The 26,744-nt window shown below is 54.0% G+C and overlaps 11 protein-coding genes across 12 annotated transcripts, besides 3 other annotated features; 4 read left to right on the top strand and 7 right to left on the bottom strand.

Moving 5' to 3' along the window:
* Positions 1–1,453: 1,453 nt before the first annotated feature.
* EKO05_0002376 (uncharacterized protein) lies at positions 1,454–3,739 on the top strand (the record flags this gene model as incomplete). The annotated part of the gene is made up of 1 exon (XM_038947491.1): positions 1,454–3,739. One exon carries the CDS (start codon positions 1,454–1,456, stop codon positions 3,737–3,739), a length of 2,286 nt encoding a protein of 761 aa, XP_038793048.1.
* A 538-nt stretch (positions 3,740–4,277) lies between these two features.
* On the bottom strand, positions 4,278–5,120 carry EKO05_0002375 (uncharacterized protein; the record flags this gene model as incomplete). The annotated part of the gene is made up of 1 exon (XM_038947490.2): positions 4,278–5,120. The coding sequence occupies one exon, from the start codon at positions 5,118–5,120 to the stop codon at positions 4,278–4,280; it is 843 nt and encodes a 280-aa protein (XP_038793047.2).
* A 2,214-nt stretch (positions 5,121–7,334) lies between these two features.
* EKO05_0002374 (uncharacterized protein) lies at positions 7,335–9,175 on the bottom strand (the record flags this gene model as incomplete). The annotated part of the gene is made up of 3 exons (XM_038944006.1): positions 7,335–8,733; positions 8,782–8,992; positions 9,043–9,175. 3 exons carry the CDS (start codon positions 9,173–9,175, stop codon positions 7,335–7,337), a joined length of 1,743 nt encoding a protein of 580 aa, XP_038793046.1.
* Positions 9,176–10,322: 1,147 nt separating this feature from the next.
* Positions 10,323–11,744, bottom strand: EKO05_0002373 (Acetyl-CoA C-acetyltransferase; the record flags this gene model as incomplete). The annotated part of the gene is made up of 5 exons (XM_038944002.1): positions 10,323–10,838; positions 10,909–11,398; positions 11,446–11,518; positions 11,572–11,621; positions 11,680–11,744. The coding sequence occupies 5 exons, from the start codon at positions 11,742–11,744 to the stop codon at positions 10,323–10,325; spliced, it is 1,194 nt and encodes a 397-aa protein (XP_038793045.1).
* Positions 11,745–12,063: 319 nt separating this feature from the next.
* On the top strand, positions 12,064–15,158 carry EKO05_0002372 (uncharacterized protein; the record flags this gene model as incomplete). The annotated part of the gene is made up of 3 exons (XM_038943993.1): positions 12,064–12,083; positions 12,134–14,855; positions 14,913–15,158. The coding sequence occupies 3 exons, from the start codon at positions 12,064–12,066 to the stop codon at positions 15,156–15,158; spliced, it is 2,988 nt and encodes a 995-aa protein (XP_038793044.1).
* Positions 15,159–16,292: 1,134 nt separating this feature from the next.
* EKO05_0002371 (Cystathionine gamma-lyase) lies at positions 16,293–17,632 on the bottom strand (the record flags this gene model as incomplete). The annotated part of the gene is made up of 3 exons (XM_038944020.1): positions 16,293–17,316; positions 17,370–17,455; positions 17,507–17,632. The coding sequence occupies 3 exons, from the start codon at positions 17,630–17,632 to the stop codon at positions 16,293–16,295; spliced, it is 1,236 nt and encodes a 411-aa protein (XP_038793043.1).
* Positions 17,633–18,242: 610 nt separating this feature from the next.
* EKO05_0002370 (uncharacterized protein) lies at positions 18,243–19,838 on the bottom strand (the record flags this gene model as incomplete). The annotated part of the gene is made up of 1 exon (XM_038947489.1): positions 18,243–19,838. The coding sequence occupies one exon, from the start codon at positions 19,836–19,838 to the stop codon at positions 18,243–18,245; it is 1,596 nt and encodes a 531-aa protein (XP_038793042.1).
* Positions 19,839–19,996: 158 nt separating this feature from the next.
* Positions 19,997–20,031: a tandem repeat.
* Positions 20,032–20,299: 268 nt separating this feature from the next.
* Positions 20,300–21,059, top strand: EKO05_0002369 (uncharacterized protein; the record flags this gene model as incomplete). 2 transcript variants are annotated; one of them, XM_038943975.1, is made up of 4 exons in its annotated part: positions 20,300–20,710; positions 20,765–20,823; positions 20,877–20,941; positions 20,992–21,059. In XM_038943975.1, 4 exons carry the CDS (start codon positions 20,300–20,302, stop codon positions 21,057–21,059), a joined length of 603 nt encoding a protein of 200 aa, XP_038793041.1. The 2 variants fall into 2 exon arrangements, with proteins under 2 accessions (XP_038793041.1, XP_059491878.1); XM_059635895.1 differs by having other exon boundaries at positions 20,300–21,059.
* A 455-nt stretch (positions 21,060–21,514) lies between these two features.
* Positions 21,515–22,780, bottom strand: EKO05_0002368 (uncharacterized protein; the record flags this gene model as incomplete). Its single annotated transcript, XM_038944104.1, has 4 exons — positions 21,515–21,663; positions 21,718–22,441; positions 22,494–22,665; positions 22,755–22,780. The coding sequence occupies 4 exons, from the start codon at positions 22,778–22,780 to the stop codon at positions 21,515–21,517; spliced, it is 1,071 nt and encodes a 356-aa protein (XP_038793040.1).
* A 913-nt stretch (positions 22,781–23,693) lies between these two features.
* EKO05_0002367 (tRNA (guanine-N(7)-)-methyltransferase non-catalytic subunit trm82) lies at positions 23,694–25,319 on the bottom strand (the record flags this gene model as incomplete). The annotated part of the gene is made up of 4 exons (XM_038943962.1): positions 23,694–23,921; positions 23,973–24,837; positions 24,882–25,084; positions 25,167–25,319. The coding sequence occupies 4 exons, from the start codon at positions 25,317–25,319 to the stop codon at positions 23,694–23,696; spliced, it is 1,449 nt and encodes a 482-aa protein (XP_038793039.1).
* A 209-nt stretch (positions 25,320–25,528) lies between these two features.
* Positions 25,529–26,531, top strand: EKO05_0002366 (ribosomal protein P0 (A0) (L10E); the record flags this gene model as incomplete). Its single annotated transcript, XM_038944040.1, has 2 exons — positions 25,529–25,772; positions 25,825–26,531. 2 exons carry the CDS (start codon positions 25,529–25,531, stop codon positions 26,529–26,531), a joined length of 951 nt encoding a protein of 316 aa, XP_038793038.1.
* Positions 26,415–26,471: a tandem repeat.
* Positions 26,473–26,506: a tandem repeat.
* Positions 26,532–26,744: the final 213 nt, after the last annotated feature.

Below are 26,744 nucleotides of genomic sequence, written 5' to 3'. Positions count from 1 at the left end.
CGCATCTGGTAGGAGACGCTAAGTCATTAACTTCTACTAATCTTGAAACTCTTTCCCTCTCTGAGCTTCCATCCGCTGCTTCCTGGTGCAAGCCTTTTTCATTTATCGGGTCCCAGCAATCCCTCTCGTATAGCAGTTCGCTAATTTACCCTTGCCTTTACCCTCTCCAAATCCTGAAACACTGCGTACTTGTGCATGGACGCGTACCTGGTCTATGTGCTGACAGTTATTTTCTACACGTAATATATCACATCTCCAAGTGTCGCTAGTGTCCTTTCTCGTCAGTCAGTTGATCGCAAAAGTAAAGTGGATTTGCGCCGCCCGTCACTGATTTAGAGACCGTCCGCCCGCCCACTTCCATGTACACGAAAAGGTTTCTGCAACACTTTTCAACTACAAAAGGGCCAAACATAAAGCAACGCTTATGGCGGGCACGAGGCGGCAGTCTTGGGCTCGTGATACATGCGGCACGCATCAGCATCGGCGATCTGTTTCTCGGATAGCGTCCATTGTGTCAGAGACTGCAATCGCCACCAAGCCACAGGTCGTTGAGACTGCGGAAAGCGTTGACGGGGATTCTCAACGTCAAGCAAGTTCTCCCCATCCTGAAATGCCAGTCGATCGTTCAGCCACAGCATTCTGCAAGAGGTGCAACAGCAAGGTTGGCGAATTCTACAACTCATGGCACAAAGTCACCAGTAGTGATTACAGTCCTGTTCTGCTCGGGTCATACAGAAGCCTGCTGCGAAAACGAGGCCAAAGGAAAGAGGCGGCAGACAAGACAGAAATAAAAGGATGGTAAGCGCTTCTGCTCCCTCGTACATCTGCATTTCCCAGTCAAGCACCCGATGGTGCCCTAGCATTAATGAGCTCATCCCTGTACCAATCAATATGGTCTTGCACAATGTATTAAAATTCTTTTGGCGCGCCTGCGCTAGTCGTTTTAAGATCATCTCCACCCTACACATTACTAGCATCTATTAAACCCTTGGATCCGCACTTTTTTTCATGCCGATTTGGCTCCTCGCTGATACGCTGTAGTACTATAGATCTGACCCACTGTCCAGGTTGCGATGATTGCCTTGGCTTTGTGGTCGTGAACGCGCCTACAGATGCAAAGAGATTCCGGTAAGCCGCCATGCTCCTTCCCTTCCTTTATAATGTTCTTGCTTGTCCATGGCCCGACACGTGCGCTACAATCAAAGCTTTGTACATAAACTACATTTGACATCGACGCCCTCCATCTCACTCACATGATGTTATGCCCATCCCTATCCGCTGCTGACTTGATCTCGACAGTGATCGAGATTTCTTTAAACTTCAACGCATCGAATTGCGATGCGACACATCTCTCAATAAGTCGATCATTATAGAACCGCAGGAAGACGCGGCACCAGACTTGGTAGCCTTTGGAGGTTCGATATTTCCATCATCGAGGCCAGGTGACACAGCTATGGAAACCATGGAACTCGACACGCCTCTTTCCTCTTCACACCCTTTGTGGACGCAGCCCACCCATCGTGAGCTCCAGCAACAGCAACAGCAAGCGGGTCCTGGAGATCCTCTTGGCCAGCCACTACAGTCGAACGGAGCTCAACCGTCAGCCACGATTCATCCATCGCCATCTCCACAAGCTGCGCAGCCACGTCCTGTAATTGTCGCTGGAAGCTCGATCAAGGATGGCCGGCCGGATCCACTCGTCAATGGCCAACGCAACGGGTATAGCTACCCTCGTGACCCACGCGAGGTTCATTTTGATGCCATTGAGCGCCTGCAGATACAGACAGCACAGAACACCAGCGCGTTGGCTGCTCAAGCTCGCAGCCAAACAGATTATGCAGAAATGATGCGGCAAATGGAGGGCAGTCTCCGCCATGAGTTCCAAAGTCAACTACACCGGCAGGATCAAGAGTTGCGCAGGATGGATGAGTCTGTAAATCGGCTTCTTCAGGAACTACAGGACTGCCGTCGGACTATTGTAACCCTTGCTCAGGGGGTCAACGCGACAAGGGCAGAAAGTGCACGCCGCCCGAGTGAAATAGCGCAAATTGGCTACCAAGATGAAGCTCTCGAACTAATGGCTCAACGCATCGGAGAAGTCTCGCACAGAACGACCGACCTCGAAACCCTAAGAGACCACATGGCCATAATGGGTGGCAGAGTGCAGCGGCTCGAATCTGAGTCGGCTGCCACACACATACATTCGCGCCCGACACTTCCCGCATATCAGCCTTCACATCCCCCTCATGTTGCTAACGCAGCTCCTCCGCACGCAAATCACGTCGCCTCGATTCAGGCGCCTCCTCGGCCGACATCAAACCCACAGCCGGCCCCGCATCATGAAAAGCCTGCCGTAGCAGTGTCAGAGAGCAGTCAAAGGCATGAGCCTGCGCCAAATCAGAACGGATGGACCACGGTCAATGCGGGGGTGAAACGCGTATTCGAGAACGATACGAATAGCCCGCACCAAAGCGCAGGCTCTGCCCCTGGATCACCGAAACGGCCAAGACTGGTCACTGGAGAATCTCCGGATGTACACTCAATGCCGCACATACCCCCCGCACCTTCACATATCTTGTCGTCTCAAACGCAGCCCATCGTGGCCTCACAACCGCAACCGCACTCGGGCCTGCAGTCAGGGCCGCACCCAGGACTGCCATCATCGCAGGCCTACGTCTTGTACGGGACTCAAGATAGCCCATCGGATCAGAACTGGCGGCCTGAATCTAAGCGTGTAACGGAATCGCGTCCTTCCCGCGGTAGAGGTTCACGAGGTGGTAGAGGGCCAGGCAGCCGGGGTGGTCGTGTGCGCAGGAGCGTGCAGGAACAGCACCGTCCTGTCAGAACACCAGAGTGGGAGAGAGATGGCTGGACAGCCGTGCCTGACTCGCAAGCCAGTCCAATTGGCTTCGAAGATTCTCCTCTCCATGTAGCTAGAGGCACCGTACGGCGGGGTAGCGGGGGCAGTGGGACACGAGGTGGCTCTTTGTTGATGGAGCGACAGAACGATTGGACACCAGAGATAGGACCACGTAGTGTCTTTCATGAACCGCACAGCGAGACCAAGAAGACGAGATCTAAGCCAGTCCGCAACGAGGAAGGAATACTGGTCCGCAAGGACGGTCGGCCAGACAGGCGTTCACAGTCGTCTGCTGCAAACCTTAGAAAGGTCCATGCCCGCAAAGAGGAGCAGCAAAGAGAAGGAGAAGCAGGGTCTACGCCAAACGGCCTCCATCATTCAATGTCGAGAGGTCCAGACACGCCGAGCCTATCACCTCTTAGTCAGCCGGAGCCGGACGTCACGAACAGCGTGCGTAAGAGGCACAACGATATTTTGGGTAAAATCTTCCCGGATGGCATCGATAGCTCTCGGAAGCAGCACGACTATGCCCATCAGGTCTTCAACGAGGACCGCGACCACACTGCACATCCACGTGCGCATTCCTCCAGGACTACCAAGAAACCGCCTCGCATAAAGAAAGAGTACGTGGAGCGCAGCGAAGTTGCCGAGACACAAACTCCGACAAACAGCGATATTGATTTGGACGATGCAGGAAGTCTTGGGAACGGCCACACGCAGAATAGTGCTCAGGCTCCAGCTGGTGCACCGGCTGGCAGCCCGCAGCGTCCATATCAGAACCAGGCAAACCCAGAACAAGAGAGCAGGGTGCAGATCCCAGAAGCCAAGGCAATGGGACGATTGGCCTCGGCTGTAGTTGGATCCGTAGAGGCAGCGTAGGACGATTCTTCTTCTCTCTCTGACATGAGCTGCAATTCGGATCAATAGACTTAAGCCAAATATAAGCGTAAAGCTCTGAAACCCCATCTCAAACATGAAGTTACCACACCTTTACACAAAACAATATTCTCCAGCACGTATTATAGTCTTCCAGGTAGGCATTGTGTGGACGGTGGTTTGACTGCACGTGGTCGCTCTTGGGCGCAAACTGACAAGCGGTCTAAAAGCACCGACTACGGGTGAGAGAGCACTATGGCATCGTCACCTCCTGCAGGTATTTCGAATCTTATTTTCATACCCGTCGAAAGCCATGACATGCAGCTCTTCCAGCTGTACACCCTTGAATATACACAGGTCATTGCAGAGTTGGCACCACAAGACGCACACGGACACGGGTTTTGCTCATGTGCAGACTTGAAATTGATGGTAATAAACCGTTGACATCACACCGCGTCCATGACGTCGTTGGTGGGAGAAAAGAGTGTTAGGGCGAGGGCAAAGAAAAGAAGCATCGTTGCTGCGGAAAGAAGATCTCGGCTCAGCAGACGACGCCAACGTATCCTTCGTCTTGGATGCTGGCCGCTTCCTCCAAGCTGGCCACCTTCCTGAACTTGTTCGGGCCTGCAGTCTTACATTGGTGGACTGTGGCACCCACGAACACGACCGATTCACCTCTCAGAGCCTCGTAGTACATGATGACACCCGCAGCCTTCCTCGACTCTGCGACAAGCAACTTACTTCCTGCAGGTCGGTGTCGGTTCTGTACCACAATGAGGTATCGAATATTGTGCTTGCTGTCTTCGGGTGCCACTTCCACGTCAAGGGCGCGCGAGAGGTAGACAGAAGGGATGTTGATGTTTCCTGGGTCGTAGACAGGAAACTCGTTGCGGCGCTGACGGACCCGCTCAACGCTGGGGATGGGCTTGCCGTTCAAACCAATGGCCCCAGAAGTCTCCGCAAGATACTCTTCCTCCACACCGGCAGCCAGCAGCCACGCCCATTTCTTGACATCCTTGTCGCCGAAGGGGTACGTGGTCAGGTATACGTTGCTGTGCGCTGGTGTGGGGAGCTCCATGAGCCCGTCTTCTTTGCCGAGCTTCTCGAGGAGCTGCGTGGCCGAGTCTAAAGACCGGTTCTCGGGGTAGGGAGGTGCTGGGGCTGGATAGTGACGCGGAGGAGGCGGCACTCGGCCAGCACGACGGGGACGAGGGTAGTCCGAGTCGATGGACTCGATGCTATCTTTGCGAACAAGGACTGGCTTCGTGTCGCAAGTGCACTCTTCTCTCTTGTTCTTATCATTATCAGTAGGCTTGGTGTAGACGGTCTGTTCGCGGAATGGTACTTCGGTCATAGTGGGGAATTTGGCAGTGCTGGCGTCCATGTTGGGTCGAGGTGTAGTTGTGGGATTGAGAATAGTCCACTCGTCTTCGGTATGAGAGCTCATGTACGGTCAATTATCAACCAGACTTGATCTAGATCCAAACAAGTAACGGGTGTGCGATGGAAAGAGATGAACTGGACTGGTGCATAACTGCAAAGGCGGCCTTTATATACCGTTTGCTCAGCTTCACCGATCAGCGGCAGCGTTGTGCATAGCTAAGCTGTGTTCCATGACCAAGCGTACTGATTTGCTGGGATGCGAGATTAGTGAAGCAAAGGCTGATGGTTCGCCTAGAGGATTGCAGGTGTGGCGTTGTCAGCCTCATTGCTGCCTGCACCGACCAAGCTGAGTGCATGCATCAGGCTATACCTGCTGAACGACGACGCACGAAAGAAAGTATGCTCCGCAGTGAGTTTCCGCCTACTCCAACAACACGATAATTGCGAATGCGACAAGAAGAAGTTGCGCCTCCGAGGTGCAAAGTACGATAGCTATGTAATCAGGCAACTGCACCAATCATGATAACCTTCGTACTAACAATATTCGTGCCAGTCAAGACAGATCTCAAGATTTTCCTTCGTTACGGTTGATATCCTTTCCCGGATACTCTGAAAATGATGTGGAAGAAGGCACTTGGTAGGGTTAGATCTACGTGAACCGCAGAAAGACAGGTATTGAACCATGGATGCAATGTTGTAAAGGAAACCAAAATCTTATAATTTTCACCTTCTCATAGAGCGTTTGCTCTTTATTCCTGCTCGTTCCACACCGTTCACAAAAGCCCTTCCACTTCTGGAAGATAGATCAAACTCCCAGCTTCACTGAGCTCTTTCGACTTGAACAGCAATCATGGTAGACTCATCGGCCTCTACTCGGCCACGGACATCATCACAAGAGGAACCCAGCCAAAGGAGACATCTTTCTCGGTCAACCAGTCCACAAGGCGAGCATTCTTTCTGGCTGAGATCGAGAACACGCTCCCATAGCCCTCCAAGATCTGAAAGGAATTCCCAGTCTCCATCGATCCCTTCTCGACAGTCCACCGCTCAGACCTCACGCGAAGCTGCTCGGAGCAAAGGTCCCCCAGGACCTGCACGGCTACGTTGGGTGTACCCAGATGCCAGCAAATCGTGCAATATCTGCTGGAGGTCATTCACGTTTTCTGACCACAGGGCCGTGGAGTCTGAGACTTGCGGCCATATCTTCGCATGGTCATGTCTCGAGACGTGGTTCAATATGCCGATCAGAAACCACAACAGATGCCCTACCTGCCGCGAGAGATTATTCGGGTACTGGGATCGTGATGAGGATGGAAGTTTCCTTGAAAGTGTCCCGGAACAAGAAACGGAGGTCAATCAGGAAGTTGAAGGAGAAGACGCTCAGAAAACCGTTCAGCCCATGGAGCCACAAGGTTCTTTCTTCGCCTCGCTGCTCGATGAGATAAGGAGGCAGCCACATGTTGGAACAAAGTGAATGGGGTGGTGGATGCGGGCGGTAGACTTATTCAAGAATATCTGTTCGTCCTGAGTCACCCAATGAATAGCCCCAGAGCTGTTAGCAAGTGTAAAAAAACAACACCAACATTCCAGGAAATGACTAGATCATCGGCGGTGCAAAAAGAGTGGACGCTGTGGGAATTGAACCCACGACCTTTCACAAATGCTATCATATGAATGCGAAGCGACTGATTGGCTGTTAGGATATTTTCAGGGGGAAGATGATGGAGCAACTTACAAATCATACCCCTGGGTGATCGTTAGATTATGTTTATGCATGCCGGAACGAAGTAGCCTACCTAGACCAAGCGCCCTAATGCTGTTCATGCAAAATTTTCATTTTTACATAATTATATACTGCTAATTCTTGTCAGGCACAGACTTGAGTTCATTCCCCGCTCTGCATTCAACACTCCAAACACAATTGAACTTGTGGTCTGGAACAGTAGCGCACTAACGTGCTAGCGTCCGTATGCGTGAACACTGCCCAGATGCGCAGGCTAGATGGTTGCTGTTATTGCTAGTCAATCATGCACGCATAAAGTCACGGCAAGCCTCAGTCAGCATAGCACGGGTCACGATGGAGTGCATCTGAAATCAATGGTCGAATTCGTCGTTGTCTCTAAGAAAAGGGTATATCCAAAAAGGACGCCGGGTATATGCGCACTCGTACTCCGTCCTGTAAACATCCGTCATATTCCTACTCGTCAATCCCACCTCACACCCTGGCGTGGTGGCCGACTGATCTTCGTCTGTGTTCTCTGAGGAACCTCGCTGCTCTTGCTTTGCTCAGACCAGCCGCGGGTGTTGCCTCTGCACCAGCAGTGACGGTAAGATAGACCGTCTGGTATACTGTCTGTCGCTCGCCTACGGCGTTGGACACAGCAGGAGCCGCAGGAGTATTGGTAGGAACGATAGGTGGGGACTCATAGTCGTCAAGACTTTTTGTTGGCTGTGCAGCAGCCGTAGTCGACGAGGGTAGGTCTTCAACTGGCAAACCCATGTTACTAGACGGCGCTGCAGTAGGCTTCGAAGGTACATCGGCAGTGTGTGTTGCGTTCGAAGCTGGCTCGTTACTAGGTTTAGGCCACTGGAAGCCTAACATGTCATTGTCTCCTACAGGGTCTGCGGGCTGGGTTGGAGTTGCGTTCTTTGATGTCGTTACAGCTGATGTCGGCACAGCTACCGTTGTCGGTACAAGAGGGTAGCCAGTGTTGCTCTGCGTCTTGGAGGGTTCAAGGACCTCTGAGGTTGGCACGCTGTCGGACGCAGTTGGCTCTGTGGTAAGTGTGCTTGTCTCCGCGGGAATATCTGCAGTAGAGGTCGTTGGAACGACATAGGACCCTTCCGAGTACGAGAGAATCGGAGGGTTGGCGGGGACCCCGGTTGGGATGGTTGTATAGCCTGAGCCTGAGGAGATCGCGGGTACTGTGGCATTACCACTAGAGACTGGTACCGGCTGTGAGATAATGGTACTCTGAGCTGGCGCTCCAGAGGCAGACGGCGCAGGTGTGTCGTTTCCGTTGTCCTGGTAGACCTTCAAGGCGTTGATGGTCCAATATGCATCCTTGAATGCCTCGGGGTTGTTTTGCACATACTCGTCGCAAGTAGCTGCTTTCTTCGCACAGGACCCGCTCTCCCAAGCCGCGCCAGCCCAGTCGCCGCAGAAAGCGGTGTTGAAGACGATTTGCTGCTCCTTGAACATGTTCTCGATGTCACAACCGCCTGTGAACTTGGCAGCAGGAATTCCCCAGCCGTCAGGATTAGGGGCATCGCCAAGGACATCATCCGGAACCGAGCCTCTTGGGAAGTAGTAGACGCTGATAGCTTCGGCGGTCCATTGTGTTGCGTACACGCCACCTCCAATCGCATTCAGTCCCACACCGTAGCTGTCTGTTGACGGGTGCTCGATGGAACAGCCAGCATTCTTGCTTTGATTGAAGGCATGGACATCGCAGTTAGGAGTGGTGATTTCACCAGCGAAGGCGCTCGTGTCAGGACCGATCTTGCAGTTGGGGGCGGTGTGAAGGGTCATTGCGTTGTTTGTTTGCGCGTTCACGCCCTCAAGGATGTCGATTTCTCCACCAGTCGGCCAGTCTGGACCTACCATCCAGAAACTGTGTGTTCGTTAGCCCAAGCGGTACGAGAAGAGTGTGAGAACATACGCAGGCCAAGTACCACAACCGCTAGGCATGTGCGCCACGTCTATTACCACCAGTCCAGAGTTGTACTTCTTCTTGCTCACAAGCCTGAGACTAGGCCTTCCCTCTGGTGTCTCGTTGGTAGAGTCTACTCCCCATTCCACCGGCACTGTAGTAGATGTGTTGATGAGGTTTGTTTGCCTCGCTGTAGCTTCGTCGACGTACTTGACGAAACCTAGACAATGTAAGCACTGTGTCCAGGCAGTAGTTTGTATTGGAGTTTACCATTTGTCGGATCTGCTGCTGTAAAGAATTCAAACGCGCCGTAGAAGTCAGTCATGTAGTCATCCTCCAGAGCATAGCCAGCTATGCTTAGGTCAAAAAAGGCCGCAGCCAGAAGCAATGTGAAGGGACGCATCGTCGAGACGCTGGTAAAGAGAAGACCGAAGGGGACGACTGCGTACTAGACGCTATAGAAGAGACAGAAGACTAGAGACTTGAAAACCCTACCAGCAGCGAAATACCCAGTAGAGGATCTGGGGATCACGCGCCTATATACGCGGCACAACGCCACTACACAAAGGATCTCCCTTAGGCATCTTCCGCCCCACTAGACAAGCAGTTGTCCGTTGTCTAACCAGCATAGCCATGGGGCTGCATCTAGACATCCCCTTCTAAACAAGGCACGACTCGCAATCCCCGTTAGTCTACGTGGAAATAGCCAGTGACGATCACAAGCAAGGCTGGAGAGTGTTGGACAAGGCTCGAGAGCACCATTGGCGTCGTTTGATCAGGGACGTGTTGTTTCATGGACATTTGAACGGGTTGGACGCCGGCTTGCGACTGAGGGCACTGGTCGCGCTTGAAACAGGTACTAGCGCGCGAGGAACCCGTATCCTGGGCAATACGTGGCCGAGGCTCCGCGGTCCGTTCATGATTGACCTGCCTAAGATTGTTGTTTGGCGTGATGGTTGCGGTTCGCTGCCGCGGACTCAACGGGTTGAAACGTGTGGTGGTAGAAGTCGCTGCGTTGATTGGGTGAGCGGAGCCGCTGGAAAGGCAAGCGAGATGGTCCACCGGCCTGAAACTTGACCTCCAAGCCAACTATATCTACCCAACGCATATTTACGATCACAACCATCCAATGGGATAGCGATCAGGAACAATTGCGCGGTAAGAAGACTCTGCTGCATTTTGGAATGTGTGCATGTCGTTCTTGCATGTCGTTCTTGGATGTGGACCGTAAGGCTCCCTGAGTTGCACCTGACGGCCTGTGTGAGGCAGTGACGATTGACTACCAACTCCGCAAGGGAACATATGCCGAAAGGCACTTCGCCCTGGGTTACCTGTTCATGTGGGGTGGAACTGTCTGCCCACACCGAACCCATTGTACCTTTGGTGAAACCGGGAATAAAGAGCTTTGGGACCCTTGATAAGGCTCCAACGTCATCCTCACCAAAGGGCAATTCAACACATCCAGAAGAAGCACGTGTGTCTTGATGGTACTGTAATTATGTATATTGTCTATCCGTCATATGCGTCAAATCATGTGGGTATACGTTCCTCTACTGCAGCGACTCGATAACGATGGCTGAGGCACCGCCTCCACCGTTGCAAATACCAGCGCAACCAACCTTGCCCTTCTTCTCCTTGAGGACACCGAGCAGGGTAGTTGTGATCCTGGCGCCGGAGGCGCCAAGGGCGTGGCCAAGAGCAACAGCACCTCCGTGGAGGTTGACCTTGTCCTCGTTGATGCCGAGGATCTTCATGTTGGACAGCGCAACAACGCTGAAAGCCTCGTTGATCTCGAAAGCATCGACGGCAGAGATGTCAACCTTGGCGTGCTTCAGAGCCTTGGGCATAGCCAGAGCAGGGGCAGTGGTAAACTTGGAGGGGTTCTGCTCCGCGTCACCCCAGCCAAGGATCTTGCCAATGGGCTTCAGGCCGTGCTTCTTGACAGCCTCCTCCGAGGCGAGGACGAGGGCGGCGGCGCCGTCAGACAGAGGAGACGCGTTGGCGGCGGTGACGGTTCCGTCTTTCTTGAAAGAAGAGCGGAGTGTGCGGGTCTTGGACTCGTTGAACTAGGCCCAGTCAGTATACGATAACTCAAGTCCACCAGATTAGTGAACATTGCAAGTAAAGGAGACTCACGTTCTTGGGCTCGTCGTCAACGGAGACAGTGACAGGGGGCTTGCCGCGTCCCTGAGGAACCTCAATGGGGGCGATCTCCGAGGTGAACTTGCCAGCCTCGGTCGCAGCGATGGCTTTCTTGTAGGAGCGGATGCAGTACTCGTCCTGGTCCTCACGAGTGAAGCCGTGGTCGTCGGCGCACTCCTCACCCTGCAAGCCCATGTGCTCCTTCTTGTATGCGTCGGTAAGACCGTCCTTCAGGACACCATCGACCAGTGTCTGGTCACCGAACTTGGCGCCAGTCCTCAGGACGGGGAGGTAGTGAGGGGTGTTGGACATGCTCTCAGTACCGGCAGCGACAACAATGTCGGCATTACCAGTGATAATGGTTTGCGCGCCAACGATAATGGACTTGATCGAGGAGGCGCACACCTTGTTGATGGTGGTGGAAACGGTCGACTCGGGCAGACCAGCGCCAATGGCACACTGGCGAGCAGGGTTCTGGCCGAGACTGTGCATGTCAGTATGAAGGCGTGAAGAGGCTTGCTTGGCTCCTACTTTGCGGAGAGGACATTGCCAACAAAGACCTCCTCAACATCCTCAGGCTTCAGGCCGGCGCGGTCAACGGCAGCTGTGCAGGTGTTAGAGGTCGCGTGTAAGTGTGGCCAGGAAGCGTCGACATACCCTTGATGGCATGGGAACCGAGCTGGATAGCGCTCAGACTCGAGAGGGAGCTGTGTTGGTGGTGAGCTGACTGTCCGTTGCCCCTCGTTTTTCTACACGAAAACATACCCAAGGAACATACCCGTGGGCGTGCGGGCAGCCGAGACAATGTAAACGGGGGGGAGAGAAGACATTCTCGGTATGTTGGACGTGAACGTGGACGTGAACAAAAGGTGGTGCGTGGAGAGAAGCAGCTCTTTCTTCAACAGAGGCAGGAAACGACCGTTTTAAAACGTGATGGGATTCTTCTCTCTGCAGAACGCGCCGCCATCGGTCGACACTTTCCCTGCGGCCCGCACTAGACAGGGATAGCTGGTGCCATCGTTCACCGCCTGCCCCACTCCCACGCATGAAGCTAGGCGAAACTGGCGGGCCGGCATCGCCAAAGTCTTTGGATAGCTTCGAGGCCGTGACGCGCATCAGTGCACAGCGAAACCTACGCGTATCGCCGCCATGGATGACCTTTACGACGAGTAACATATACCACTTGCCTCTCAGCACTTACGCGACTGACTTCTTGCAGGTTTGGTAACTTTATTGGGGAGGCCGAGTCCGATGAAGAAGTCCAGACGAACGGAGAGGCGGCGGACGCCTATGTCCTCGATGATGACGAGCCCGAGGACGCTGAGGTGAACGACCAGCAGCTTATGGAGATTGATGAGGGCCCATCGAATGCCGTTGTTCTCCACGAGGACAAGCAATACTACCCCTCGGCGGCCGACGTTTACGGCGACGATGTCGAAGTTTTGGTGCAGGAGGAGGACACACAGTCGCTGGCGCAGCCCATCATTGCGCCAATCGTGCAGAAGAAGTTCACAGTGCAGGAGACAGACCTGCCGCCTGTGCACTATTCGAGGGAGCTTTTGACCGACTTGATGAACTTCCCGGACCAAATACGAAACATTGCGATTGCCGGTCACTTGCATCACGGAAAGACTGCGTTCATGGACATGCTAGTTATGGAGACACACGACATCCAGGATCGACTGGACTACAAGAAGGGCAAGAAGAGGGAGGAGCAATTGCGATACACAGATGTACACATTCTCGAGCGCGAACGAGGCCTGTCGATCAAAGCGGCGCCAATGAGTCTGGTCTTACAGAACACCAAGTCGAAGTCGCATCTTTTCAACATTCTGGACACACCCGGGCACGTCAACTTTGCAGATGAGGTTGCTTCTTCTTTGCGCCTGGTTGACGGAGTCGTCTTGGTTGTGGACGTTGTGGAAGGTGTCCAGGTCAACACGGAGCAGATCATCAAGCATGCGGTGCTGGAAGATCTCCCCCTGACACTCGTGATCAACAAGATGGACCGCCTGATTTTGGAGCTCAAGCTCCCACCAAAGGACGCCTACTTTAAGATCAAGCATGTTATTGAGGAGGTCAACACAGTGATTGAGAACACAATCCCCGGACGCGGAGAGAGCAGACGGGTCAGCCCTGAGAAGGGCAACGTCGCATTCGCGTGCACAAGCATGCGGTGGTGCTTCACCATCCAGTCTTTCGCAAAGATGTACTCAGACTTCTACCCGGGACCCTCGAGATTGCCGGGCTTTGGAGTGCCGATGAAGGGCTTGGATGTCGACAAGTTCGCCATGCGACTCTGGGGTGATATCTTCTACAACCCGGGCAGCCGCAAGTTCAGCCGCAAAGCACAGGAGGAGGGCGCACAGCGGTCATTCGTACATTGGATTCTGGAACCGGTCTACAAGCTCTACTCCCACACTCTTAGTGAGAGCTCAGCCGATCTCAAGGACACTCTCAACTCCCTGGGTATCAACTTGAAGCCGTCCGAGTACAAGACCGATGCAAAGGAGCTTATGCGACTGGTCTGCCAGCAGTACTTTGGGCCATCCTCAGGTTTCGTCGACATGATCACTCAGCATGTTCCGTCACCGGCCGAAGGTGCGAAGAGATTGCTCCAAAGACACTACACCGGACCCCTGGACTCGAAGACTGCTGAAGCCATGGAGAAGTGTGACCAGGATGGCCCTCTCGTCGTACATGTCACAAAGCTATTTAACGCTACGGATGCAAAGTCTTTCACAGCGCTGGGACGAGTCATGAGCGGTATTGCAAAATCTCCCCAGTCGGTGCGCGTTCTTGGTGAAGGCTACACGATCGAAGACGAGGAAGACATGGTCGTTGCAACCATCACAGACACGTGGATTGCCGAATCAAGATACAACGTACCCGTTAGCGGTGTGCCGGCAGGAAACTGGGTGCTCCTTGGTGGTGTCGACAACTCGATCGTTAAGACAGCGACGATCGTCGCTTCGAAGCTGCCTGACGATGAAGAAGCGTACATCTTCCGACCCATCCGACACTTCTTTGAATCTGTTTTCAAGGTGGCGGTGGAGCCTATCAATCCCTCTGAGTTACCCAAGATGCTGGACGGTCTCCGCAAGATCAACAAGTCGTACCCTCTCATTACTACCAAGGTTGAAGAGTCAGGAGAACACGTCGTTCTCGGCACGGGCGAGCTGTACATGGACTGCGTTCTGCACGACCTGCGGCGACTATACGCTGACATGGAGATAAAGGTGTCGGATCCTGTGACCAGGTTCTGTGAGACCGTTGTCGAAATGTCTGCGATCAAGTGCTATGCCATGACACCAAACAAGAAGAACAAGCTCACCATGATTGCTGAGCCGCTAGACCCTGGTATCGCTGAAGACATCGAAGCTGGCAAGGTCAACATCAAGGATCCTGTCCGTGTAGTCGGCAAGTTCTTCGAAGAGAACTACGGCTACGACCTGCTCGCATCGCGCAACATCTGGGCATTTGGTCCGGACGACATGAGTGCTAACATCCTGCAAAACGACACTATACCCTCGGAAGTCGACGCAAAAACACTGCGCACAGTCCGCGACACGTTACGGCAGGGTTTCAGCTGGGCGACGCGCGAAGGACCGCTCTGTGAAGAGCCAATTCGCAATACCAAATTCCGCATCACGGACGTCGAGCTTGCGTCTGAAGCCATCTTCCGGGGTGGCGGTCAGATCATCCCTACCAGTCGGCGAGCCTGCTACTCGAGCTTCCTCATGGCCAGTCCGAGGTTGATGGAGCCGGTATACTCCTGTAGCATGACTGGTCCTGCAGACACTAAGAGCAGTCTATACACAGTGCTCGCCAGGAGAAGAGGACACGTGCTGCAGGATGGGCCAATTGCTGGGACACCGCTGTACAATGTTCGGGGTCTCATTCCGGTCATCGACTCTTTTGGTTTCGAGACTGATCTGAGGGTAAGCCGTCCACGTCTACTCATACAACATTCGACTCCACGCTGACTTGTCATGTAGATCCATACTCAAGGCCAAGTATCCCTGTCCCTCGTCTTTGACCGCTGGTCCATCGTGCCTGGCGACCCACTCGATAAGGAGATCAAGCTGCGACCCCTCGAGCCTGCAACCGCACAGGCACTTGCCCGAGACTTCGTCCTCAAGACAAGAAGAAGAAAGGGTTTGGCCGAGGATGTTACAATTAGCAAGTTCCTCGAACCAGAGCTCTTCAGGAGCCTGAAGGAGAGCGGCGTACTCGACGGTTAGACGTGGTGATTGTATGATACAAAAGTGGCGTTAGCGATGCAGCGACAGCTCAAAAGCGTGCTAGAGATTCGTCGGTAGTATGAACTTGTGAATATACCCCCTGCAGAGTACACTTGCGTTTGCCCTCCCTGTCCATCTGTTTGCACTTGGCAGCGGGTGTCAATCATACATCAAGAGCCCCCCGCTCTGTCGAGACGGCCACCCAACCCTCTTCTCTTCTCCCAGCTCAGTACTCTGCAAGTACTACTGACTGGGATCCATGTTCTGCTCATTCTGGCCGGTATCCATATCGAGAACCCAGTGTCCCATCTCCACATCCGCCCGAAAGCCGCAGCTCACAACCGACGAAACTCGACGCTGTGACTGGTCACATTGACGATTCGCGTCTGTTTCTTTGGAGGGAATGGCGGTGCTCTCCGAATCCGCCCATCGACACGTCCTGTTCGGACACCGAAAAGAGGAAAACCAAAGACGGCTTGTTCGTGGACGAAACGAAACGTCCTCGCCGCCCATGTCTTCGAGGCGAGCTTTCCGATTTGCTAGCGTCGGGAAGCGCAGGTTGAAGGTCTTTGCTTGTCGAGTGGTTCTGGCTCATGGCCTGTTGCGGTCGGGTGTCATGATAGATGCGTCTCGAAAGGCATCTTGGGTGACTCCATGTGGCCGGAGTGTGAGGACGATATCGAAGGGGTTTGGAACAGCTCATGTTGTGCTGGAGAAAAGGGGCGAGAGGAAGATATGGTGCTGGTGGCTTCCCGACTACCTGAACCGAGAGGTCCGTGTGATGGTGCATTTCGACTTGGAAACAGGTGTGGTTCAGCGGCTTGGCCTTGTGCATCAGCACTATGCATGGTGGTGCAAGTGCGAGGGAACGTGTGGGTTGAAGGCGGCGAGGATTTGAATTTTGTCATGGAGATCAAAAGAGAATAGGAGTAGAGGGAACAAAAATGCAGTTGTTGGTATCTATACAGCTCGCCTTAGAGCTACGCTTCCCACATAGGGGATTGGGATATAAAGGAGTTTGTCGTCTAAAATCATCAGTAACGCCGAGACCATGTTCATGTGCTCATTTCATTAGACCGCCCTTTTTTGGCAAACCTCGTCCGACCTTGGTTCGTTTGAGCCAAGTGCTCACACCTAGGCAAGACCGTTCTTGATCTTCGGTCCTACGACTGCCTTCTCGATCGCCTGCATCACGTCTGCCACCAGATCCAGCTCGTCCTCGACACCGCAGCTGATACGCACGAGGTCGTCGAAGACACCCGCTGCCTCGCGCTGCTCCCTCGGGATGCCGCCGTGTGTCATCGCACTCGGAACCTCGACAAGCGACTCGACACCGCCTAGACTTTCGGCAAGCGTGAAGATCTTGGTAGCCTGGCAGAAGCGCTCAGCAGCCTCGTGGCCGCCCTGGATGCGGAAGGACAGCATGCCACCGCCCATACCGTCGCGGTGCTGCTTCAGTGCAATGGCACGCTGAGCGTGCGAGTCAAGGCCGGGATAGTTGACGGAGACGACGTGTGGGCTGGCCTCGAGGGCTGTTGCGACGCCTGTGGCGTTCTTGGTGGCCTCGCGGGCGCGGAGATGCAGCGTCTTCAGACCACGGTGGGCGAGCCAGCAGTCAAAGGCCGAGGGCACAGCGCCGATGGCATTCTGCAGGAAAGAGAGGCGGTCGAACAGCTCCGGGCTGTTGAAGGCGGCAGCGCCCATGACAACGTCCGAGTGGCCGTTGATGTACTTTGTGACGGAGTGCACGACAATGTCTGCGCCGTGGTCGAGCGGGTTCTGGACGTACGGCGACATGAAGGTGTTGTCGACGACCACCATGATGCCGTGCTGGTGCGCGATGGAAGCGACCTTACGGATGTCGACGAGCGTGAGGGTTGGGTTAGAGGGCGTCTCGATCCAGATCAGCTTTGTGTTTGGGCGGATCAACTCGGCGATGTCAATCTCGATCGAAGGGCTAAAAGTGACCTTGACATCGTGGGTCAGGGCGACCTTGGTGAAGTAGCGGTGCGTACCGCCGTAGACGTCGGAGACGGAGATGACGTGGGATCCTGCGGCGAGCGACTGCAGGATGTTGGCCGTGGTGGCCGAGCCGGAGCTGAAGGCGAGCGCATAGCGGGCGTGCTCGAGTGCTGCGACTGCGCGTTCAAAGTTGTCGCTGAGAATGCGCGTTAGCCTACAGCTTTCTGGCGGAGCATGATGCGAGCGTACCGATTGGGGTTTGAGGAGCGCGAGTACTCGTACTCGCCTACCGGCTTTCCTACGGCCGTCTGCGCGTAGGTGGTGGAAAGAGAGATCTGATACGGTCAGCCACCTGCGTTCAGATCATGCGGGGAAGAAACACTTACAGCCTCAATCACAGCGCCCGTGACAGGATCATGCGGACTGCCGGCGTGCACAGCCAGGGTGCCAAACCTGTGCACTGGACTCGGTGCGCGCGGCGGGGTATCGATGGGGTGTTCGGGGAGCGTCATGATGTTTGAACTTTTGAGTGCGTTTTCGATGAGACCGAAGAGAAGGTTCGAGGACAGACCCTCAAGATATGTAAAACAGGGCTCTACACGCCGGTTTGTATGTGTCAAGGGAATATAACTTTTCTCAAGAAATTCTTAGCGCGTAGTGTGTTGCGGGGGCGTGTGGTCTTCTTCAACGTAAAAAGTTCCACGATTGTGCCTTTGTTTGCCGATGGTGCAAGATGGCGAATGTACCAGACTTCGGATGCAGTCACTCCGTTGCTGTGCATGGGCGCCTTATATACGCACTCTTGGTGCCGTGCGATGGCAGCATTTCTCAGCAGTCGATTGATCATAGTCCTCACCTGCCAAGACATCGCAATACACAAACGGGCACCGCGGCCGTCCGTTGCGCGTCGGTTTCGTGACTCTGGGGTTAGCTTCTAAGGCGTCATATCGCTTTACGTCGGCCCTGGAATGCTTACACACCAGAAATAGACAGGTGTGGAAGGTACGAAGCATTGCGCCATCACACGATACCCCGGACACGCCGAGTGCACGACCTCAGCACATGATAGGAATATCCACACTGCAATTAAGCAACAGTGTGTCTAAATTACGTCTGTGGGTATCACCTCTTCACAACATCCTCACTTCGGCTCTTGACCTTCGTCCACCCACTCGTTCCTTTCTTGCGCTCGGGGAGTCCACCCGCAGATATATCGTCTTTCTGCGTCCCGCTCGTGGTGATGCAAGTGCTGTGGCTGCGTCCATTGTCTAGTCCCAAATTGCGTCGCTTCTCACCCACCATAATTGGGTCTTCGGCAATGAGGTTCTCCATGTCTGCCCACTCCTTCTGATTGAGCACATCCCACTCCTGCGCCTGTTGCTCGGCTAACAAGAACGCCTTCAGCTCATCGAGCACTTTGGTGGGCGTCAGGCTCCATCCGCTCAGATACTGTGCATTTTCTGCCATGTTCATAGACGAGTGCGACGTGGCATGCGACAGCTGTCCGAAGCCTACTGGCGCTCTGCGCAAAGGCGACGCGGAAGACTTGACAGCGCTCATATCTTTGTCAAGCGGATTTTCTGGGCGTCGAGCAATGTACGTTTCCTGCAAGATCAGAAGTCGGTAGAGATTGCGTCCCATGTGTCCAACGTCTTCCCATTCCTTGAAACTTTCCTTCATGCCTTGCGTGCGACAGAGCCATGCAACATTGTAGGCAAGCAAAGACACGCCCTCAATGAAGGACGTGTAAGCAGGAGGATCTTCGGCAGACAGGTGAGCAAGGGGTCGGTCGACGAACAAGGTACGAGGCTTTGGAAGAGGGGTGCGCGGGTCGAGGGTGCGAGAGGCCTCTGGACTGTTGCTCGAAGAGTCGGACAGAGTAGTCCCAGGGAACGGTACTTTCTTGCCCTGGTACGAAGAAGCAATGCTGAATATCGTCGGCTGGGGGTAGTTGTTATGAGGTAGGGTGATCTCAGCAGGCAGACGGATGCCTAAGTACGCAGCAACGCGTACGAGAAGCTGGGCCACAGCGGCCAGAGAGGCGGAAAGATAGTCGGGAGGTGCGTCGTTGAGGTCATGAAACTCCCAGATGCGCAACTTCGTCCCCGGTCCGATATTGAAGACCTCCTTGATACTTCCATCCTTGTTCCGCCTCTTGCTCATCTTAAGCCCTGCTAGCTTAGCAGAAGTGGTACACAGTTGCCTTCGCTGCTCTATAGTATCGTAATGCGCCTTGTCAGACTTGTAGTCCATCTTCTTCACCATCTGCTGCACCTTGTCCAGCTCGTTGGCACGCCGAGAGTCGATGCCATACGTAGCAGAGGACAGGTCTGACTTGCGTTGCGCGTTCGCGGCTCGCTTGGCTTCCAGCTCCTCCCTCGCAGTCTCCATCTGCCCTCGAAGACGGCGCACCTGCTCTGTGATGAGTGTCATCCTCTCCTCGATCTCGATCGTCTCCGTCCTGGTGCGCTGCCAGTTCAAGTTGTCGGTGCACAGCTGACGGTCGACCAAGAATCCCCCCTTTGAATCAGACAAAGAGACGCTCGATCTATCTCCTGATCCTTGTATGACGGCCTTGACATGTCTCTCAACTCCATCCTTGTCGATAAGCGTCTTTGCGAGTTCGATGCGGGGCTGTTCGAGGTATGAGCGGGCGCAGGTGATGCAGTGCAGCGGATGGCCCTGGTCGCCGGCCTTTCCACAGATGTCGCACTCCATGTCGGTGGTGTTAGGTGATCTCGCCTCCCTGAGGTCCGTGGAGTGGTGGCCGAGAAGGGTACCGCGGGACCATGATGGGTGGATGCAGGATTACGAACCCATGGATTTGGGCAGCTAACAAGTGCTTTCACAGGGCAGGCTACGAGATAATAGCAGTGGGTAGAGGTAAAGGGAGGTAGAAGGAAGAAGATAGTTCTGGCGGTCAGAAGATCGCAGTGTAACGGAGGCAGTAGAGGCGCGAAGCGCGCGCGCGAGTCAGACGCCCTCCCGCACGTCATGCTGTGCTGGCCGAAAGCGGATGGCGTTGTTTGCAGGTGACAACAGCAACCACAATAGCAACATACGGATCGTCTTGACAATACAATAGCCAGTGCAGCATTCTCTGATCCGCCGGAGAGGCTGTGTGCTGTTCTTGATCGTTTACTCACCCACAGCACTGACCGTATCGAGCAGCATCACGAATGGGTAATGAGAACCAGTCGTCTCTCTCCCGCGAAGCCACGCACCCTCTTCGCTCTTCAGCACCTTCACCCACGCACCTCTCATCGCTCGAAATGGACGGCATTACCGCGCCCAAGTCTGAGACTGCCGCGCCCCAAGATGGACAGCAGACACCCAAACAGCCACAGCACAACCGGATAGCCTCTGACGATACAGAGCGTCCAGCTTCGGCGCAACGTATCCATGACGACTCAGAAGAGCACTCGGACATTGAGGTAGAGCCCGAGTCCTCTGAAATCGAAGACACCGACCCTGCCATGCAGATTGCCGGCTTTGATTGGAACGGTTTGCATGAGCGGTATCACGCTGCTATCGACGGTTGCAGCCAGGAAGAAGCTGCACTGATGGAAGAATGGTCAAATTTGATGAAGGTGCTGTGCTTTTTATCGTACGGTTGTTCAATGCGTGACTGATTGTGAGCGTAGTTCTTCCGCGTCTGGGCTGAATCTGGCCATGCTCATGAGACCAACCGGACATTCCAGCGGTAAGGGTGATCTGACTATCCTTTGTTCCTTCCCATTACTGACAAAATACAAGGCTGCAAACACGGACAAAGTTTGTTCAGAACGAAGAGCAGAAGCTTGAGGACAAGAGAAACCACTGTAAGGTCACTTTTGCCCTGGACACCAGCTTCTTGTACTAACAAGTTCAGACATCAATGTAGTGAGAGCTTTTGAGAGTGCGCTCAATCTTCTCAAGGCCCCTGATCTATGTGGTTGATGCTCGGCAGGAGCAGCATACCTCAACCATCATCCGCCTCAAGGACCAACTACGGACACACGACACCAACCAGGAGTGTGCTGCAGTTCCTTAAAACTGCTATCATGCACATTCTTATGATCGTATGGGCTAACTTGTGCCACTTCCACGCGTAATCGAACTTTCACAAACTCGATTTACGCGACCCTGGACCGTAGCATCGACATGCCATGCAACGAAAGATATCCTTTGCTTGGCAAGCGAACCAAATTAAATCTATCAAGCTTTCCATTTGCACATCTTCCATATCTAACCAAGTCTATGTCAAGTGGCGAGCCATCCAAGCACGGGCTCTAGCCACCCAGAATACGCTTAAAGATTTCATCGTCAGAAGCTAAATCACAAATGCAATGTACCTTCCCAATGCCGCAATATAGACCAAGGTTGTGGTCCGTCTTATTGAAGAAAAAAATGCTCTACAAGAGAGGGTTGGAGCGGTACTCCGGCACGACGCCGTTTGTCTGGCTCTTCTCGGCCTGGTTCTCAGTCTCGAGCTCGTTGCCAACGCTGTCGTCTTGCTCCGCAAGAAACTTCTCGGCTTCGAGAGCAGCAACGCATCCGGATCCTATAGTTTTCGTTAGCATGTACTCGCTTGAGCTTCAGTCTGAGAGTAACTCACCTGCACTAGTAATCGCCTGGCGGTACTTCTTGTCCTGTACATCACCGGCCGCAAACACACCCTCCACGCTTGTGTGTCCCTCACCGGGCTTCGTGATCAGGTAACCGTCCTCATCCATATCGAGCTGGCCCTTGAATAGCTGTGTGGCGGGATCGTGACCAACGGCGTAGAAGAGACCCTTCGCCTCGATGGTCTTCTCTTCCTTGGTAACGTTGTTCTTCACAACGAGATGTGTCATGAGTCCGTTTTTCTTGTCATCGCCCTTGATTTCGCTCGCGCCAGTGTTGAACAAGACCTCGATCTTGGGGTGTGTAGTCAGCCTACGCGCGTTCGTCCTGCTGGCCCTGAGCTTGTCCCGGCGGACCAAGACAGTGACCTTCTTCGCCTTCTTGGTCAGGTACAGCGCCTCCTCGACAGCGCTGTCGCCGCCTCCTATGACGACGAGCGGCTGGTCGCGGAACATGGGCAGCGAGCCGTCACACACGGCGCACGCGGAGACACCGTAACCCCAGTACTTCTCCTCACCAGGAAGATCCAGACGGCGTGCTTTCGCGCCTGTAGCGATGATAAGTGCATCGGCGGTGTGTTCTTCCTCCTCAATCTCTTCGTCGTCACCCATGGGGTGCAACCAGAACTTGAACGGGCGGGACTTAAGGTCGACCTTTGCGACGGTCTGAGAGACAATTTCGGTGCCGCAGGCTTCGGACTGGGCGCGCATTTGATCCTGCATTGAGTCAGTTTCGAGCTGGGTGAGAGATTGAATTGTAGATGCGCACCATAAGTGTTGAGCCCTGGATCTTCAGGAACCCGGGGAAGTTCTCGACTTCGTCAGTAGTGGTCAACTGACCACCTGCTGCAATGCCGAGTGCGAGGAATCCCTCGTACATGACGGGGTTCAGGTCGGCGCGGGCGGCATAGATGGCGGCAGTGTGGCCTGCTGGCCCGGAGCTATGAAGCAGTCAGTCACTGTCTCCACAAATCCAGGACACTGTCTCTAGCAAAGCAAGCAGGACGAGGTGGTGGGTGTGTAAACGTACCCAATGATGACGAGCTTTGAGTGCATTTTTCTTGAATCTACCTTGGAAAGGCCCGCAACAGGAGAAGTGCGTGTGTTGTGCGAAGCAGCAGCGGCTACGGGTACGGAGAATAAAGATAGTGTTCGTGGAGTCGCCCGGCGGAAGATTGAGGCAAACAGTTTGGCGGCGTGCGCGGCTGTCGCGTGTCAATCGTGCAAGTGGGTCGCGAAAGTGGGATGTGGATGCTGGCGCAAAAGGTGGCTCAAGAAGAGGGACCGAGTGGCGCTGGAAGACTCTTGGTGGTAAAGAGGGCTTTAGTAGCTGCACGTTCACGGCGATGCCAAAGCTTCGAGGGTTCCGTGTAGCGTGGGCGAGGTAGGACGGCGAGCCGAGTTGCGGAGGGGAGGGGTTGTTCGTGAAGATGTCGTAACGCTCGCAGTGTTAGCAATGCGCCGTATGGACTGCGTATGTCGCGAATTTTCAACAAACACACTTACCTGGACAGTACTGCTGCAAGTGTCAAAGTGATGGTGTTGTTGTTGTTGCGACTTTGAGGGAAGGCCCTGAGAAAAATGCGGGTGCTCACAATACGCCATCGACGCCAATCCCGGTCTCTTAGAAATCGCAAAGTACTAGACTCCCAGCCTACCCACTCTGCGACAGGTCACAGGCTTCTCGTTACGAAACTGACATAATCGCATCGAAGCGTCCGGGATGACCGACTCATGGGCTTCGGTCAGTGCTGCCTCCCCTTGCAGTTGCATCGGTTGCATATCGGCGTCCTGCGGCCCTGCTGCCATTTGCATCTGATTACAACGATACGCAGGGGAACTTGGCCAGCCTCACACGTCACATGCCACACATCAATTCCCACGACTGCACATACACGGTAAAGCTTTTAGTCCTTGTAAACAGACAGACGGCTTTGTCATTTGCAGCAGCATCGTGCTAGTGGAGTACCTAGTCCTCCGCGCCTGGACGCTTTCTAAGATTCTCCACATTGTAGAGCATGTCTCGCAGTGCTTTATCATCCGCCGACCCCAGACCCGAGCTAAAATCGCCGCCACTTGCGCCCACCTCGACGTCGAACACCTGGTCATGGAAAGACCTCAATGCTTCCAATGTGTGAGAGTCCTCCTGCCAGTCGCCGTTCCCTTGAGTAGAGAAGCAATGTAAACGAGACACATCCTGCAAACTGTTAGTACGAGCGACGCAATCAAGACTCGTTAAGCGTCTTACCCTGTCTTCACGGACCTCCTTGGTGGAGCCTGACTTGTACACGTGATCGATGGAGACCACGAGCGTTGACGATGCTTGAGTTGTCGGCAGGAAAGCAATGTCGAGCGCGTTGCCCTTGAGTGTTATCGCCTTGCCAGAACTCGCTGACGCACCAATCATGAACGAGAACAAAGCCGGAACACCCTCACATGCAACAAGGATCTCATCCTGGCCTGGCACACTCCAGATACCAGATACGGCGACCTTGGAAACATCTCCAATTGCGAGGTCAGAACGGCCTTTGAGGTGGCTCGCCACAACATCCAAAATAGGCAATTTTTCAAGAAGTTTGAAGTTCTGCCAATCCCACACGTACAGCTCTGCGTCTCCGCCGCCAGACACAAGACGATCCGACTGGGTGAGGCACAATTTGTTGATGAACGCCTCGTGGCCAAAGCAGAAGCCTTCGATGATGTGAGCTTGCGGTAATCCCCGACTGATGCGGATGTGCTCATCTCGGTCAGCTGTGATGATGTAGCTGCGGGTGTCTACCTTGACGTTGACAATATCCGTGAGCATTGAGACGTGACCCAAAAGAAGCCGATGTTCAAAGGTCATAACGTCTTTGGGAGGCGCCGGACCTTTCTTCTTCTGCTTGAGTTGATCTTCTAGAGTCTTTCGGTTCCTCCCAGAGTGGACTGTAAGCACAGTCGCGGACGGAACCCACTCTGCTTCTTCAGTCGGTTCCGGTGCTGGAGCTTCAGGTACCTGATAGTCTGGCGATGGAAGCAGAGGTAGGGAGTATACATCTCCAAATTTGTCGGCGCACAGGATTGTTGAGTCATCTGATGTCAGAGTTATTGAGCAAGGCCTTCTTGTCATGCATCTAACAACGTCAGCGTCGGTGTGGACATGTCTCGAGCTTCGTACCTCTCGCTGAGTTGCCGTAGTTGGTTCCGGATGTCGGTCTCGAAAACTCGGATGCACTTGTCCTCGCCGGTGACGCCAACCACGTACTTCCCATCGTGAGAGACGATCAAGTTGGAGAAGTTGGCCTTTCGCTGTTTTGGTGGTTCGGACAGCTTGACTTTCTTCTCTGGTGGTCCATCTGTTTCTTCGTCTGGCTGAGGTGCCTGTTGCACTAGTTTAGTTTCGTACTCCCTGCAAATTGTCCACAGTATACTGCAGCCATGAAACAGAACATATACTACTCACGATTGTAGGATCGTCTGGCTTCGACCAAGTCGAGGTACCTCCACTGCTAGACTGTGCAACAAGCGTCGAGCCACATGCACCGAAAAGTGTCCACCCTCCCGGCCCTGTTTCAGTTGACTCGCGAGCGATAAGGCACTGGTAGGGAAAGGACATCTTTCCAGTTTATGTTCGTTACCAAAAAGCACCAAGAAGTCACTGCTTTTCATATGGAGCCGCCTCGCCTCATACGGCTAGCGCTTCATCTCACGCACAGGCCACCCACAGTCAATTTTCCTTTCGCCGAGCTTCGAGCTGTCCAAACCATCAACACCACCACACCAAAACTAAGACCTTAAACATCCCTTTGCGTCACAACGAACACAATGGGGGGCAAGAAAGAAACCAAGGCCATCTACTTCGAGAAGCTTGAGGCTCTCCTCAAGGAGTACTCCTCTATCTTCATCGTCACTGTCGACAATGTCTCGTCGCAGCAGATGCACGAGATCCGTCAGTCCCTCCGCGGTGAGGGTGTTGTCCTGATGGGCAAGAACACCATGGTTCGCCGTGCGCTCAAGGGTCTCATCAGCGACTCTCCCGAGTACGAGCGTCTCCTCCCCCACGTCAAGGGTATGTTTTGCTCCACGCGCATCTCATGCGCATGTCTTTGACAATTCAATAGGCAACGTCGGTTTCGTCTTCACCAACGGTGAGCTGAAGGATATCCGCGACAAGATCCTCGCCAACCGTGTCGCTGCCCCTGCTCGTGCCGGTGCCGTCGCCCCCGGTGATGTCTATGTCCCCGCTGGTAACACTGGTATGGAGCCTGGTAAGACCTCTTTCTTCCAGGCTCTTGGTGTCCCCACCAAGATTGCCCGTGGTACCATCGAAATCACCACCGACCTCAAGCTCGTTGAGGCCGGTAGCAAGGTCGGTGCCTCCGAGGCTACCCTGCTCAACATGTTGAACATCTCTCCCTTCACCTACGGTATGGGTATCCACCAGATCTACGATAACGGTAACACATTTGCGCCTTCCGTTCTCGACATCGAGGAGTCCCAGCTCCTGAAGGCTTTCTCCAGCGCTATTGCTACCATTGCCTCCATCTCGCTGGCAGCCAACTTCCCCACCCTGCCCTCCGTCATGCACTCCGTCGTCAACTCCTACAAGAAGGTCCTCTCTGTCGCCATTGAGACCAGCTACGAGTGGGAGGAGATTGCTGAGCTCAAGGACCGCATCGCCAACCCCGATAAGTACGCCTCTTCCGGCCCCGCTGCTGGCTCCGCCCCTGCTGCCGGTGGTGCTGGTGAAGCTGCCCCTGCTGCCGCTAAGGAGGAGGAGAAGGAGGAGTCCGAGGATGACGACATGGGCTTCGGTCTCTTCGACTAAGTATGTGCGTTCGAAGCGACTTTGTCTAGGACCAGCCGGCATGGCCATGGCCTGCCGAGTCACGTTTTGATGATAAAGAGCCAACGACAATCCGATAAGATGAACAAATCCGATCAACTGACTGGACGTGATGCTTGTTCGAGCAACAGCACTCACTCAGCAAATGGTAAGCCAACCCACTTTCTTCTTTACCACACCGCGATGATGATAATT

Source organism: Ascochyta rabiei, chromosome 3 (assembly GCF_004011695.2).
Source record: "Ascochyta rabiei chromosome 3, complete sequence".
NCBI lineage: Eukaryota > Fungi > Ascomycota > Dothideomycetes > Pleosporales > Didymellaceae > Ascochyta > Ascochyta rabiei.
This window is presented reverse-complemented; position numbering and strand designations above follow the sequence as displayed.